This window comes from Panthera leo, chromosome B3, assembly GCF_018350215.1.
Source record: "Panthera leo isolate Ple1 chromosome B3, P.leo_Ple1_pat1.1, whole genome shotgun sequence".
NCBI lineage: Eukaryota > Metazoa > Chordata > Mammalia > Carnivora > Felidae > Panthera > Panthera leo.
This window is the reverse complement of record NC_056684.1, coordinates 72,080,867-72,098,367: the sequence shown is the minus strand read 5'-3', so window position 1 is coordinate 72,098,367 and position 17,501 is coordinate 72,080,867. Positions and strand designations below refer to the sequence as shown.

Here is a 17,501-nt window from a genome sequence, read left to right as displayed (position 1 = left end):
TACTGTCATCTTGTGGCCAGATGTAACATTGCAACTTTATACACACGTGTGTGCGCACACACACACACACACACACACACACGCACTAAACATTTTCTTCCCTATTAATTTAGAACTAAAAAGAATCTTAGAAATCATTCCGTCTCTGTTCAGACCCATCATTTTACAGTGAAGGCTCTTGAAGCTTATATCCCTCTCCAGGCTTCATTTCTTCACATTTAGCCAGTTGCCCAGTATTACTCAGATTAACATTAACTTTTATAAAATAAATACATAAATATCCAAAGTTATTCACACTGGCATATGCTGCCAATGCCTGCACCTGCATGTGAGAATCAATTTGATATCAAATCAACTTTTGGTAACTTTAAATCTGAGATTCATGTTTGAAAGCATGGCTTTTTTTCTCTGTCCATAGTATTTAATACGTGTGGTAGTTTCTCTTACTCCTTCATTTTTTAAGTTATTTATTTATTTTGAGAGAGAGCGCATGCACAAGCAGGGGTGGGGGGCAGAGACAGAGAGACAGAGACAGAGAGACAGAGAGAGAGAGAGAGAGAGAGAGAGAAAGAGAATCCCAAGCAGGTTCCACTCTGTTAGAGCAGAGCCCAATATGGGACTTGAACCCACGAACTGTGAGATCATGCCTGAGCCTAAAACAAGAGTCAGAGGCTTAACCGACTGAGCCACCCAGGCACCTCTCTTATTCATTCATTTAAAAGCATTCGTTGAGAACCTACTATGTACCAGGCACTGTGCTAGTGTTAAGGATCGCACAGTGAGCAAAACTCTCACCTGTCATGGAGCCTACATTCTAGCGAAGGAAGACAAACAATAAATAAGCAAATGAAAAATACAACAGGAAACAGGTGGGGAGGATCAAGAGAGACCTCACTGATTAGATTACATCGGAACAGAAACCAGAAGACATGACATGGGTCCCCTGATGGATATTTGGGGGAGAGAGCTGATCAACTGAGACTTCATAACACCACTAAGAAATTGGAGGTCATTCAAAACTATACTGACAAGGTTATTCCCCACAGCTCCCTTTCCCGAGCTCTAAGAGAAAGGTTTCCTGCTCTCTCTCTCAAAATAACCTAATGAGGATTTGGGGAGGGAAGATCTCATTAGGGAAATACCTTAGAGCAAGATTTCCCCTGAGGTTGGAATTTTTTCTTCATATCTCTTAACAGCGTGCGGGGTTTTTTTTTTTTTTTTTTTTCCTTCTAATCAAAGCTGCAGAGCCAATAGCTGATGAAAACCAATGTAAAATATGACTCAAGAGGTATAGGAGTCACACTCATCAAAGAGCCCAGAAAGGCAGAGGCTCTCAGAGATTCTGAATACTCATTTGCCAGGAAAAACTCCTGAAAGATTCCTAAAGCCTTCCCCCAAACAGATGCAGAGCCCCTCACCACAAGCCAGACTGACTGTCTGAAGCACAACCCCCTGGCTGCTGGACCATTCGGCTCGAGGACAGCCAGCCTCCTCCACAACTTTGCAGCTCTGTCCAGTGAGTCCAAGCAGATGGAAAAGCAGTCCTAAAACCCGCTCCATTCAAACTACAGTCACCAACTAATCTTGGAACTGTAAGATTTTCTGTTATTTCACCAAGTGTTAAATCGATCAGTTTCTCCATCTGCGTCCTCAATTCTTTCCCAAACTGCTAGAATCAAGCTCCTTCTTTCCAAATGTAAGGAATTTCTTTTTGTGATGAGAAAAATACTCAGAAGAATCTTAACAACATTTTCTTTTCATTTTCTCTTTTTAGGGCACAGCTGGGCAGTGACAGAGTCACAGAGGTTGTGAAGAAGATTCTTTGGTAATTGTGCAAACATAAGCCAGATTCGTGACCTCTCTGTTCTTCGGGACACCAGGTACCTCGCCTTAAGCAAGGCTTGTTTTTAAAAATCTTTGGGAGGGGCGCCTGGGTGGCTCAGTCGGTTAAGCATCCGACTTCAGCTCAGGTCACGATCTCGCGGTCCGTGAGTTCGAGCCCCGCGTCGGGCTCTGTGCTGACAACTCAGAGCCTGGAGCCTGTTTCAGATTCTGTGTCTCCCTCTCTCTGACCCTCCTCCGTTCATGCTCTGTCTCAAAAATAAAATAAATGTTAAAAAAAATTTTTTTTAAAAAAATCTTTGGGAGAACAGGATGCACTGCTGTGAGAATAGATAGAATATGCCAAGGCCACCCCAAACTCTCTGCAGTTCCCCTGCTCTGCTCTGGCTCTACCAGAATGTCTAACTGTGCATGAGTATAAAGGAAGAGGAATCTTTTTTCCAGAAACAGATTTGGGTTGGGTCTTGTCCCAAGGGTAAAGGTCCTTTGATCCTAATTGTGTCTGACACAACACTACCAGTCTTCATTCCTCATCTTCAAGAATTTCATAACTGTCCCCTCCTGACCCAAATCCCAGAGCTAGCTAGCTAGAGGCTTGCCCTCCCCTGAGCTGCTGCTCCAAATGGAAAGGCACTCACTGCAAGAGATGTGCTCACAATGGGGCGCCTGGGTGGCTCAGTCAGTTAAGCGTCCGACTTCGGCTCATGATCTCACGGTGTGAGTTGAGCCACCAGTCAGGCTCTGTGCTGACAGCTCAGATTCAGACTGTCCCCTCTCTTTCTGCCCCTCCGCCTGCTCATGCTCTGTCTCTCTCTCAAAAATAAATAAATAAACGTTTAAAAAATTAAAAAAACAAACAAACCAGAGAGAGAGATGTGCTCACACCAAACTGGCCTGATTTGGGGGCTAGGGGGAGGATACAGAAAGTAGCCCATCCCATGATCCCACAGCTCCATAGAATTCTTACCCCACCTGTCTTTATCTTCTCAGTGCCGCTCTTTCACCCCACGGCTTCTCCCTAGAGTTTTCAGGATAATTCCCTCTTAAACATGTATGGTTTATTCTCTAATACCCTGGCCCTTATTTTCAGATGCTTTTTATATTGATATTTAACCTTATGCTATTTGTATGTGTTTTTATATGGAAATTCCAACTATTTTGCAACATGATTTTAGCAGCATCAAATGGCCTAAAACCAGGGAAACTTTCTTTTTATGTAAGAGACAGAGACAGAGCACAAGCAGGGGAGGGGCAGAGACAGAGGGAGACACAGAATCTGAAGCAGGCTCCAGGCTCTGAGCTGACAGCACAGAGCCCAACCTGGGGCTCGAACTCACAAACAGTGAGGTGATGACCTGAGCTGAAGTCAGACACTTAACCAACTGAGTCGCCCAGACGCCCCTAAAACTGGGGAAACTTTAAAATACTTTGCTTATCGGGCTCCTGGGTGGCTCAAGTCAGTCGAGGGTCCAACTCTTGGTTTCAGCTCAGGTCGTGATCTCGCCCTTTTGTGAGTTAGAGCCACTCACCCGGCTCTGTGCTGGCAGTGTAGAACTTGCTTGGGATTCTCTCTCCCCTTCTCTATCTGCCCCTCCTGCACTCTCGCTGTCTCCGTCTCTCTCAAAATAAATAAATAAACTTAAAAAAAGTAAAATAAAATACTTTGCTTATCTAATTAGCTAGGGTAGATACAGTGAAATTGTTTTTAATTTTTTGAAAAATTTTCAGTCCGCCCCTTCCCTTACTTTAAATAACCTAAATTTCCACAGCTGAAAACAGGAGTGGACCCAAAGCAAAATGACACAGAAAGAAAGCTGATGGGGTAGAGGGTGAACGGTGTGTGTGTGTGTGGGGGGGGGGGGGGGGGATGGAGTGTGGCCAGACTATTTTCCTCTCTCTCGGCAAGAGATCTGATCCTTCTTCAAACTTACTTCCTGTTTCTCCAAAAATCCACTGGAAATCTACTCTGCCAACCTCTCTGCACCACAGATTGCCCACCTCTGCAACCTCTGACCACCACACCCCAAGTCAAAACCACCATCCTCTGTCTTGTCTGCCTAGAAAAGTAACCCCCTTTCAAACCCACCAGCTGTAACACACCTCAGTTTCCTGATCTCACCAAGCAGAGCCCCCAGAATCTAGAGACTAAAAGGTTACAGCAGGGCACCTGGAAAAAGTGGAGCCTGGTTTATGCACAACAAATGAGAAAAATCAGACGAGCAAGGCAGATAAATTAGAGAGGATTTTTCACTATACATAAATATGCATTATAGAAATCCATTAAATAAATCCCCCAGTGGTACCATTCTATTAATTATTTATACAAAATTTTACTTTCCTTTAAAAAATCTCAGGATTACATCACTTGCCTAAGTGGCAGCACACTAATATTATGTCTGTATTGACAACAAAATTACTTTGGCTCATAATTACTGTTTTATGCGTAATCTTAATCCCAACTATTTCTATCTTTTCTGTATACTCTACCCAAAAAAAAAAAACTAGTCTTCCCATCTATTTTCAAATAAATCAAGACGCCCTCCTAATACTCAGGCAGTAAAAATTTGATATTTCTTCTTTTTCTGTGGGCAGAGGGCACGCTTAACATTTTCTATGGACCCTGAACTGAAGAGCCAGGTATATTAAGTATTATTATTACTATTAATAGCTCCTAAATCTTAATATGTGAATTAAGTTACTTTTAAAAATAACCAAGATAAAATCTCTCGGGGAAATTTCCTGGTGGAGATTAAAGGATTAAACCTGTTCATACTCACATGTTATTTATAATTAATCTGTTACCATTTAAATTGCTCTCTGTAAATAGTCATTTAAATTACAAAGATACTATAGTTAAATGGCAGATGAATCCATCTCAAACCTGAGTGTGGGGAGAAAAATCTTTATCAAACAGTCTCTTCAACAAATACATGTCATGCCTCTATCTTTTCTTATCATCTGGACCAGGAACTTCAAATTCTCTCAGGGTCTTTAGAGAGAGTTACTGTACAGTTGACTATATATATATATATATATATATATATATATATATATACACACACACACATATACATATACACACACACAAATATATATGTATATATATGCATATAAAATATATATGTATATATATTATATATATATATGCCATGTATATATTCACACACATACACACTAAAGATCAAGTCCTGCATTAACCAATGCTATTATAATAAACAATAAAAATTGCTCTATAACCCCATACAAAAACATACAATTCCAAACCAATGGACCACATCAATCAACCAATAAATCTAAATAATATCCTAGAGCAATAAAAAACAAGAGTGGCCCTTGGAGTTTGTTATAATAAAACTAAACACATAAGAATGAGATGTTCGCTAGTCAGTGGGTGGGTCCAAGGATTGGACAAACAAGATACACCAGAGAAAGAAACACTATGTCTGTTCGGTGGGGTTTGGCAACATCCATTCCCATTAGCCATTCAGTCATTCAGAAAATAAATGACCACGTTTACTGTGTTAGATGGGATGACTAATAGGGGAGACAAATAAGAAATTGGACAATAGTAGTAGAATGTGATACATGCTCTGAGAAATATAAGCATGGTCCTCAGGAATCGGGGAAGTCTTTTTGCAGATAAGGGTCTCCCAACTTAGTCCGGAAGGGAAAGTGAGCATTACCCAGGTGAAGGGAACAGAGAAGGTATGGTGTGCATAGGCTCCCAGCTGGAGTATGCCGTTGGGAGAGCCTCGAGGGGTCCTTTGAACTGAACACTAAGAAGGAATTGCAAGGGGTGTGACCTAGTGGCAAATAAGAGACATACAATGAACATGTTTGCATGCTATGGTGAGGAGATGGGATTCTAGCTGAGGCACTGCAATGATGGGAAGTGGAGGGAAAAATAAGTTTGGTCATTGTGGGAAATGTGTTGCACACTGCTCTGCCTTAACCTGACTCAGCCCCTCTTCAGTGGTTGGGCTTTTTGTTTGGAGTTATTGGTCCTTCTCTATCATTCACATGTCCCCTTGTGCTTTGATCTGCCGAATTCTGCTGGCAGTATTTCCCAATCGATCAAAGATTCCATCCATCTAGGAAACTAACCAGTCTCTGGACAGTTTCTCTTATAAAGTGAACCAAAATAGTTGATGGCAACACCACCTCTTCTTTAAAATAAAAATAAGTAAATAAAAATTGTTTAAAAGTTGTGGCAGTTTCCTGTTTATCTCATCACTCAGGCAGGCATTAACCATTAGATGAAACCATTCTCTCACCACCTCCTGTGGATATTTCCCTTGTCTGACTTCACCACTCATCCCGACACACTACAGAAAGACATGGGAGAGACCAAAAACACATCCCTGGACACCGTCGTGACAGGCTTCGTTCTCCTGGGCTTACCTCACCCCCCCAGTCTGAGGACCCTCCTCTTCCTGGTCTTCTTCATCATTTACATCCTGACTCAGCTGGGGAACCTGCTCATTCTGCTCACCGTGTGGGCTGACCCAAAGCTCCACGCTCGCCCCATGTACATTCTTCTGGGCGTGCTCTCATTCCTGGACATGTGGCTCTCCTCAGTCATTGTCCCCCGGCTACTATTGGATTTTACTCCTGCCAGCAAGGCAATGCCCTTTGGTGGCTGTGTGGCTCAACTGTATTTCTTTCACTTCCTGGGCAGCACCCAGTGTTTCCTCTACACCTTGATGGCCTACGACAGGTACCTGGCAATATGCCAGCCCCTGCGCTACCCCGTGCTCATGAATGGGAGGTTATGCACCATCCTCGTGGCTGGGGCTTGGGTGGCCGGCTCCATCCATGGGTCTGTCCAGGCCACCCTGACCTTCCGTCTGCCATACTGTGGGCCCAACCAAGTGGATTACTTTATCTGTGACATCCCTGCAGTATTGAGACTGGCCTGTGCTGACACAACCGTCAATGAGCTTGTGACCTTTGTGGACATTGGGGTGGTGGCTGCCAGTTGCTTCATGTTAATTCTGCTCTCCTACGCCTGCATAGTCCACGCCATCCTCAAGATACGCACTGCTGATGGGCGGCGCCGAGCCTTCTCCACCTGCGGCTCCCACCTAACCGTGGTCACAGTCTACTATGTCCCCTGCATTTTCACCTACCTCAGGGCTGGCTCCAAGAGTCCCCTGGATGGGGCAGTGGCTGTGTTTTACACTGTTGTCACTCCATTACTGAACCCCCTCATCTATACCCTGAGGAACCAGGAAGTGAAGTCCGCTCTGAAGAGAATAACAGCAGGTGGAAAGGCCACCAGAGAAAACAAGTAACTACAGGCCCAGGGACTTCCTGCCTCACCATTGCTACCACACCTCTCAGCTTCTGCTGTGTGTGGCAAACGTTACATAAACTGCTACCTTACACTGAAATGAATTTAATTCTATTGAGAAGAGGCCTCTGAACTCCTTGTATTCATAATCTTTTCTTCTCATTAAATTGGTTCAAATTGTTTGACATTATTTGTTTAGAAACAAATGGACGCATTACTTCTACACCTTGGCTACCTTGTGAGATATGAAAATGCCTTAGGAAAGGCTGAAGAGGATGAGAATGTGACAACAACTTTGGAAGTCTGTTCTGCCAGAAAATTTGACATTCTCTTTGCCCCTAAACCCTAGACTTCTATAGCTTCAATGTTTCTTTGCTTATGCATGGCATTAGCATTCCCCAGCACTTCAACTTGAAAATACTGGATCATGTATGAAGTTCCCTTCCTGTTCCTCACTTTCCCCGTGTGCTGAGACACCAAATTCTGTCCCCTCCACTTTTACAATGTCTCTCTTGATGTCCTGACTAGTCTTTTGTCTTCTTCCTCCTCATCCACACCATAGTGAAAATTACTCTTCTGAAATGTAGAAGCTATAGGACTCTCCAGTGAATGTAAAAATAAAGGCAGGTTCCTCAATCTGGAGTTCAAAGTGCAAAAAATCTGAACCCAACATACCTTGTCTCCCAAGATGTCTCTACCCTCTCTTCCCTCTCCCATCCTGACTGATTTACTGCAGGCCTCAAGCATGCCCAGTGCTTGCCTGCCACAAGCTTCCCCTCTACCAAGAATACACACCCATCAAAATTCATATTGTCCAATCTTTTAAGGACTTTTTAGAGAGTGTGAAGCTATGTCATCCAAATTTTAAAACTCTTCTTTTTTTAATTAGAATATTTGTACGTTCTTTTTTTTTTTTTTTGTATTTGAATGTAGTTGACACACAATGTTACATTAGTTTCAGGTGTACAGCATAGTGATTCAAGAAGTCTATACATTATTCTGTACTCACTGTGAGTATAGCTCCCATCTGTCACAATTCAGCACTATTTCAATATCATTGGCTATTCCCTGTGCTGTGTTTTTATTCTCATGACTCATTCATTCCAGATACTGGAAGCCTGTATCTCCCACTCCCCTTCACCCATGTTACCCATCCTCCCACCCCTTCCCTCTGGCAACCATTAGTGTGTTCTCTGTGTTTATAGGTCTGATTCTGCTTTTTGTCTGTTTGTGTACTCATGTGTAAAACTCCTCTTAATGAAGATCTTGGCCTTTATGGTTCTTCCAACCGACCTCCTTCACCACCCTGTACCCTTCAAAACACATGCAAAGAACTCTTAAGACATTTGGATGGATTATACCAATTTCCCAAAAGGAAATGGATGCCCCACTCAAAACAGGATAATTTGAGAAGGGTTTCTTGACATAGGAGCTATTTACAAAGATACGGGAGTAGAGGAACCACAAGGAAAAGCTGATGAACGTGGGGCTTAGTAACACTCCAACTATTTACCATCCTTAGGCGAGAAGGGACAAGGGAGGGAACAATTAGAAGAACCTGGAAAAAAAGGGTCACATAACTCACACATGCCTTCTCCTCTGGAGTATTAACACACTTGTAGATATCCCTGTAGACACTAGGTTTTCCTAACAATGTACTCTTATTGATGATACCATTTTACACCACCTGAGGTAGGGTGTACTCTTGTTGGTGAGAGCATTTTCCTCCACCACTCATTTGGTTTATTTTTCTTAGGAACTAAAACTAAAGAGAGGTTAACTGCCACCATGAGAACATACTCGAGACATCTGAGTATCAATGAGGTCCTAGAAACTCCACAAACATGAGGACTAAAAAATAACTGGACAATAGGATGTGGTATCTTGGGGTGCTTGGGTGGCTCAGTCAGTTGAGCATCTGACTCTTGATTTAGGCTGAAGTCATAATCCCAGGGTCATGGGATTGAACCCTGCATTGGGCTCCACAATGAGTATGGAGTCTGCTTGGGATTCTCTCTCCCCCTCTGCCCCTTCCCTGTGCTTGCTCTCTCTCTCTCTCTCAAATAAAAATAATAATAATAAAAAACTTAAAATTTTTTTAATTTTAAAAACTAATTTAACCAATTTAGTTAACATATAGTGCTAATTTATAGCTAATTTATAGCTATAAATTATATAGCTAATTTATAGCCAACATATAGCTAATTTAACCAAATTAGTTAACATATAGTGCAACAATGATTTCAGGAGTAGATTCCTTAGTGCCCCTTACCCATTTAGCCCATCCCCCCTCCCACAACTCCTCCTGTAACCCTCAGTTTGTTCTCCACATTTATGAGTCTCTTCTGTTTTGTCCCCCTCCCTGTTTTTATATTATTTTTGTTTCCCTTCCCTTATGTTCCCTTATGTTTTGTCTCTTAAAGTCCTCATATGAGTGAAGTCATATGCTTTTTGTCTTTCTCTGACTGACTAATTTCACTTAGCATAATACCCTCCAGTTCCATCCACATAGTTGCAAATGACAAGATTTCATTCTTTTTGATTGCCTAGTAATGCTCCATTGTATAAATATATACCACATCTCTTTATCCATTCATCTATCGATGGATACTTGGGCTCTTTCCACACTTTGGCTATTGTTGATGGTGCTGCTATAAACATGGGGGTGCATGTGTCCCTTCGAAGCAGCACACCTGTATCCCGTGGATAAGTGCCTAGTAGTGCAATTGCTGGGTCATAGGGTAGTTCTATTTTTAGTTTTTTGAGGAACCTCCATACTGTTTTCCAGAGTGGCTGCACCAGCTTGCATTCCCACCTTTAAAAAAAAAAATTTTAAAGGAGCATTGTACCTTGTTCAACAAGGAGTATAGAAAGCACAAAAGTTCCAAAGCAAAGGACACAGAAGCTGGGTTCATCCTCAAGTACTTGACAAGGTCAAGAGATGCTCAAAATTCAGAGCTCAGGAAGCTTCACTCTAAACATCATGGAAGATACTCAGACAAGATGCACTCCAATTCTTCTCCACCCTGAAAACATGTTTTAGACTGTGAGATTGTATCAGAACATCCTGTGGAGCCAGGGTTTGAACTTGGAATTACCTGACTCCCAAGTCCATACAAAACTAGTGTTCTTTAAATGTGACAACTGAGCTGAGTTCCCAGTTGGACCCACAGTATAACATTTTCCTCTTGGACTGCAGGTCCAAGACCCCCAGTGGATGCCTGAAACCACAGATAGTACCAAACTCTATACATACATTTTTTCCTATGCAGACATACTATGATAAAGTTTAATTTATAAATTAAGCACAGTAAGAGATTAACAGCAATAATAAAATAGAATAACAACAATATGCTCTAATAAAAGTTATGTGAATGCATCTCTCTCCCTCTCAAAATATCTTACTGTACTGTGCTCACCCTTCTTCCTCTTGTGATGATGTGAGATGATAAAATGCCTACGTGATGACATGAAGTGAAGGGGATGAGGTAGGCATTGTGAGGTAGCATTAGGCTACGACTGATCTCCATACAATAAGTCAAAGGGAGGATCATCTGCTTCTGGACTACGGTTGGCTGTGGGCAACTGAAACTGTGGGAAGTGAAACTGTGGTTGGGGGGGCGGGGGGAAGAGTATAATTCTAAATACCTTGGTTCTCACCGTCTGGTAATGGCTTACTCTAACCTCTAGCACCCAACCTTCATCCAAGTGGAAATGGAAGCTGTTAGGTCAGATAGAGGATGGAAATCCTACTGGAAAAGATACAAAGTATAAGAGAAGTGATCAGGGAACCTATGTGGCTCAGTGGGTTAAGTGTCTGACTTCAGCTCCGGTCATGATCTCATGGTTCATGAGTTCAAGCCCCAAGTGGGGCTGTCTCCCGTCAATGTAGAGCCTGCTTTGGATCCTCTGTCCCCCTCTCCCTCTGCCCCTCCCTGACTTGTGCTCACTTTCTCTCTCTCTCTCTCTCTCTCTCTCTCTCTCTCTCTCTCTCTAAAAAATAAATAAACATTAGATCAGTGACTTTAAAAAGAAAAAGAGAAGCACTCTTTCGTCTTGACCATGGTGGGCTGCGGGCAAGCGTGGTAGAAAAATGTGTGGTTTAGAAACTTCTGACTTTTAGGGAAAAGTAGGTATAAAAACAAGGTCAGAATGAATAAACCCATAGAAGCCCTTATGCATACTCCTCATAGTCACTAAATACAAAAATACCATACTGAGTGAGGAAAGAATCGATAATTTACATGTCTTAAAATTTTAAATACTCATTTCTATTTACCAGTCACTATTTCCTAGTTTTTTTAATTTTTTAATGTTTTAAACTAAAAGGTTTTTAGACTCTATCTCCCTCATATTTTCAATGAGGCACCTAAATTTTTATTTTTCATTTTTACGAACAATATACATATTAAAGGTCATTTACTTCAGTGTGAGATCCTGTATTTAAATGTCGGGTATCTTTGATTTTATGTGTTGGGACTCCACTATGAACCCAGATACATTTGAGTCATTTGAAAGATTGAGATTCTCTGTTTGTTTTTTAATATTAATGTTGATGAGTAGCGGTTTTAAATGTATTTTTGTTTATTTTTAATTTTTTTTTATGTTTATTTGAGAGAGAGAGAGAGACAGAGAGAGACAGAGAGCAGGGTAGGAGCAGAGAGGGGGAGACACAGAATCCAAAGCAGGCTCCAGGTTCTAAGCTGTCAGTACAGAGCCTGACATAGGGCTTGAACCCACAAACCCTAAGATCATGACCTAGCCGAAGTCAGCCATTCAACCAACTGAGCCACCCAGGCTCCCTGAAAGATTGAGATTCTTTGGATAACTTGACTTGTAGTTTTGTAGTCATCCAATGTTTTATAGCTCTTACTCATTTCATGACTGATTTATATTTAAAACATATAACAAGCACATGATATCAGCACTGCTTTCAAACATCATACATTTCTCCCTCTAAAAGGCAATGAAGTCCAGTTCTAAGGGTCACATTTATTTTCCCTTTATTTTCAAAGACATGTTTTATAAAAGGTCTACCCTTTCTCTGTCTTCACTAGAACATAAGCAGGACATGCAGGGAATCTTTTACTCACTGATGGCACCACAACAACTGAAAGAATGTCTAGCACATATTAGGTAGGCAGTAAAACATTTGTTGAGTGAAAACCATCCCTTTTTCCTTTATTTCATAGTCACCACTGCTAAGTCCCTCTTGTTCTGTGTATGCCAAAAGACTGACTCAAAATTAGCTGATAAAAGAACCTAAACATCCAATGCTAAGGAGAAAAAAAACATGGAAACAGATATATCTCCTAAAATGTAGAGAAAGAGGAACTCATATATGAGAAAAAACTTCTGCATTTCCCTCTGTACTCAAAATGAATAGGCTACAATGTTGAACAAATGTCAAAGACTTTGGGATAGCATACAAGAGTTACAATCCAAGGGGTGCCTGGGTGGCTCCATTGGATGAACCTCCAACTCTCAAATTCAGCTCAGGTTATGATCCCAGGGTCATGGGATCAAGCCCTGTGTCAGGTTCTGAGCTGAGTGTAGAGCCTGCTTAAGATTCTCTCTCTCTCCCTCTGCTCCTCTTCTCTGCTCACACACTCTCTCTCTCTCGAAATAAAAAAATTAAATTAAAAATTAAAAAATATGTTTAAAAAAAGAATTAGAATGCAAAACAAGAAAATCTTTAAACTGGATGTTAGATTTTACTGTCTGTGCCCATCATCCAGTGCTTTCCTGGGCATTCCCTGCTGTCTGTCTCCTTCCCCACCTGCCCTCAGCCTCATTGTATGACCTCACTCCTCCTTTCCAAATAGGGGGGTTCTCTGTGATCTTCCCTTCACTCCCTAAGTCCACAGACCTTGCACTCTCCAATGTGCTGGATAAGTCCACTTAAAAGTTAAATAATATCAAAATAAGCCCTCCGAGAAATACAAAAATGAGGACATATTTCACAGAATTAAAAGCAACATTAACATCTCAAGCTGAGACATTTGCATTTGCTTCACCAATTTCAGAACCTCCCAGGGATAAACGAATGAGTACATGACTTACTATTTTGCATAAACAAAAGTACTCACCAAGGGATCCTTGCTCTGAATAAAGAGCCTCCCCCAAAAGCAAATTCTATCTTCAACTCTTAGGGGGATCTTGGAAGTACAAATAAGCAGAAGGAGGAGGGAAAGCAGAAGAAAGAGAGAAAAAGAGAGTAGTCAGTGGTTCAGATATACTAGGATTCACTTTCGGAGTCCTCTGTTACATTCTTCCAAAGTTTAAAATTAGAGGTGTAAGCAGGCATCCACTCAGGAAATACAGTTTCTCACTGCCACGGTCACCTGTGAAGTTGGGTGCAGCTGAAGAGGCCTCGTAGCCACCGCGTGTCTCACGGCACAGAGGGCAGAGGCAGAGTCTGTCCTCTGCAGCTCGGCCCGGGAGGAGATAACTGGATGCATCAGAGCGACTAAGGAACGAAGGAAAACCACCTCTCCTCTCCCAACCATCCAGAGCACTTCAGACACACGTGTGGGTGCTCCGCTGCCACGTTGCTGGTACCAATCCGGCCCGCCCAAGCCAGACGTCCGGTTCGTGCGCTTGGCCCGCACAGAGGCTCCTTCCAGAGCCGTCCCCTCCGTGGGCTGCTGAACGCCTTGTCCCGCAGCGCCTGTGAGAACACGCGGGTCCTTGGCAGGGCAGCGCTCCTGGGAGCCACAGCGTTATTTAAAAGGAGAACACTGCCACCGCTGGAGGAGTTCCTTAGACAGACACAAGTGACAGTGAAGCAGCAACGGTAGTGATAGTGATCGTAGTGGTAGCAGCAGGCACGGTAGCAGTAGTAATACGGGGACGGTTAGCACCACTTCAGGAAAATGTGGATCAGAAAAGACTCCTTCATTACAAAGACCAGAGGTGGCAAACATCCAGCCGGTAGAAAATTATTTTGAAACCCCCCTGCAGAGTTCGCTACTGACTCGAGCCTTACTTCCCACCGTCAGGGAAACATAAAGAAGGAAATCTCCCCACATCTGCTGCGGGACACCCCGGGCCAGGCACTGCATCCCCGGTGCCTGAGCCGCTGGAACCGGCGGCAGAAGGTCCGTGCCCTCCCTGGGGCTGAGGGAGCAAAACCCAATCTGGATGCAAAACCCAGAAGAAACACCAGGGTGGGAAGCTCCTCTCTTGACAGGTGACTTTCAGCTTCCGCAGGAGCAGTTGCGGGTTCCCTTAGAGCAGTGTCCTCGCGGGAACGTTTTCTACTGGTGAATCCACAGGCTGTAGTCCAGGAGATTCTGTGAACACTGAACAGTAGAATGGTGTGTAAAGAACAGGAGATGACAAGAATAGGAAGAATAACACAAGGCAAAGGCAAAAGGTAGTCAATTTGACAATGTTAACAGTTTCCCTTTTGCATGACACAATAAAATAGAAAGGAATCATCTTCAGGTGGAGTGCGTGTGTAAGCACATTGAACATGTGTTTGTGTGTCGTATATGTTTTGAAAGTTAAAGAGAGGGGCACCTGGGTGGCTCAGTCGGTTAAGCGTCCGACTTCAGCTCAGGTCACGATCTCGCGGTCCGTGAGTTCGAGCCCCGCGTCGGGCTCTGGGCTGATTGCTCAGAGCCTGGAGCCTGCTTCCGATTCTGTGTCTCCCTCTCTCTGCCCCTCCCCGGTTCATGCTCTGTCTCTCTCTGTCTCAAAAATAAATAAAACGTTAAAAAAAAAAAAAAAGAAAGAAAGTTAAAGAGAGAAGGGGGGGCGCCTGGGTGGCTCAGTCGGGCGAGCATCCAACTTCGGCTTGGGTCATGATCTCACAGCTGGTGGGTTCGACCCCTGCATCAGGCTCTGTGCTGACAGCTCAGAGCCTGTAGCCTGCTTGGGATTCTGTGCTTCCTTCTCTCTCTGCCCCTAACCCACTTGCATTCTGTCTCTGTCTCTCTCAAAAATAAATAAACTTTTTTTTGAAATTGTTAAGAGAGAAGGGAATTTGGCTATGCTTTAAGTATTTTTGCAACAGCTAATATAGAAATAGTCTTCAAAAAATTCAAGAAGGGGACACCTGGGTGGCTCAGTCGACTGAGTGTCCAACTCTTGATTTCAGCTCAGGTCATGATCCCAGAGTCATGGGATCAAGCCCCATGTAGGGCTCTGTGCTGAGTCTGGAGACTGCCTAGGAATCTTTCTCTCTCCCTCTCTACCCCTCTGCCCCTCTGTCCCTTTGCCCCTATCCCCCTCTGCCCCTCTTCCCCACTCCGGTTTGTGCTCTCTCTCTCTAAAAAAAAAAAAATTCAAAAGCCAGTTGCAGAGTGAGGGTGTTAACTGGTCTTATCTTTATCAATATATGTAGTATATACATGTTTTTAACTTTTATTGATTTAAGTGATCTCTTCACCCAACGTGGGGCTTGAACTCATGACCCTGTCAAGAGTCAGATGCTCTTCCCACTGAGCCAGTCAGGTGTCCCTTATACATGTATTTGTGTGTGTGTGTGTGTGTGTGTGTGTGTGTGTGTGTGTATAATACATATATATATATATATATATATACACACACACACGTGTATTATATATGTATTATGTATACATATATACGTATTATATATACATATATGTCACTATAATGTATATTACAATTATAATATATATTATATGTATTATATTATATACATACATATATAATATAATATATATATACACTTTTTAAAGGTTTTATGTGTATATATATATATATTATATATATATAATATATATACATATTATATATATTATATATATATATACATAATATGTATATATATACATAAAACCTTTAAAAAGTGTAGGACACACTAATAGCATGGGTTACGTTAGGGGCTCCACTGAGAATGGAATGAGGAAAGATTTTTTTCCCTGCACACCTTTACTACTTAATGTGAAAATGAATAAGCTTCATTATTTAATTTAAAAGACAGATCTAGGGGTACTTGGCTGTCTGAGTCAGAAGAGCATGGGACTCTTGACCTTGGAATCGTGAGTTTGAGCCCCACATTACATACAGAGATTACTTAAAAAAAAAGAACAACAATTTTAAAAAAGAGAGAGAACTGAAAAGAAAGAAGAGAAGGGGGAAATAAGGGAGGAAGAAAATGAGAATTAAAGAAAAAAGAAAGGAAAAAGGAAAAACTTCAACCATATCTTAAACCATTTACCAAGATACCTCAGAAAGAAATTTCCTGTGATCTGATGATATTTTTCCACACCTATTGGCCTCTCATGAATATCATTTACTGTCAAAGGCAGCAATAATAAAAAAGATGGATGGGTTGCCTGGGTGACTCAAACATCTGACTCTTGGTTTCTGCTGGGGTCTTGATCTCATGGTTCATGGGTTTGAGCCCCACATCAAGCTCTGTACTCACAGTGTGGAGCTTGCCTAGGATTCTCTTTCTCTGCCCTCCTTTCTCTCTCTCTCTCTCTCTAAAAAATAAGTAAATAAACACTTTAAAAAAGATGGGCAATAACAAGTGTTATTGAAGATGTAGAGAAATTGGACCCCTCGTACATTTCCAGTGGGAATGCAAAATAATACAGCCACTGAGAAAAATCTGACAGTCCCTCAAAATATTCAACATAGAGCATATGACCCAGGAATTACTGTCTTATGGATATTCCAAAAGAAATAAAACCACGTGTCCACACAAAAATGTGCATGTGAATGGTCATAGCAACATTATTCAAACAGCCAAAAAGTATAAAAACCAAAATGCCCATCAACTGATAAATGGATAAACAAATTACGGTATATCCATAAAATGGAATAGCATTCAGCCATAAAAATGAATGAAGTTCTGATACCTGCCACAACGTGGATGGAGTTTGAAAACATTATGCTAAGTAAAATGAGCCAGACACAAAAGGCCACATTTTATATGATCCATTTATATGAAATGTTCATAAAAGGCAAATCCATAGAGACAGAAAGTAGATTAGTGGTTATCAGGGGTTGGGGTGCAGGAGGGGTAAGGAAGAAAGGTGAAGAGATATTACTAGGGGAGCCTGGGCGTCCCAGTTGGTTAAGTGTTCGACTTCGGCTCAGGTCATGATCTCACAGTTCGTGAGTTTGAGCCCTGCGTTGGGCTCCTTGCTGACAGCTCAGAGCTTGGAGCCTGCTGCGGATTCTGTGTCTCCCTCTCTCTCTCTCTCTCTGCCCTTCCCCCACTTGTGTTCTCTCTGTCTCTCCGTCTCTCTCTCTCTCTCTCAAAAATGCATAAATAAGCATTTAAAAGAAAAAAGAGAAAGGCTGCTAATGAGTATGGGATTTCTTTTGGGAGCGGTGAAAATGTTCAGGAATTGGTGATCAACACACAGCCTCGTAAGCACACCAA

General features: G+C 42.2%; 1 protein-coding gene across 1 annotated transcript; it reads left to right on the top strand.

Annotated features, from left to right (window-relative positions):
* The first annotated feature begins 6,098 nt into the window (after window positions 1–6,098).
* On the top strand, window positions 6,099–7,136 carry LOC122221271 (olfactory receptor 10G2-like). The gene has a single exon (XM_042940589.1). The coding sequence runs from the start codon at window positions 6,099–6,101 to the stop codon at window positions 7,134–7,136; it is 1,038 nt and encodes a 345-aa protein (XP_042796523.1).
* Window positions 7,137–17,501: the final 10,365 nt, after the last annotated feature.

Excerpts from the sequence above, each read along its gene's own strand:
- LOC122221271 (XM_042940589.1), top strand. The coding sequence starts at position 6,099 with ATGAAACCATTCTCTCACCACCTCCTGTGGATATTTCCCTTGTCTGAC.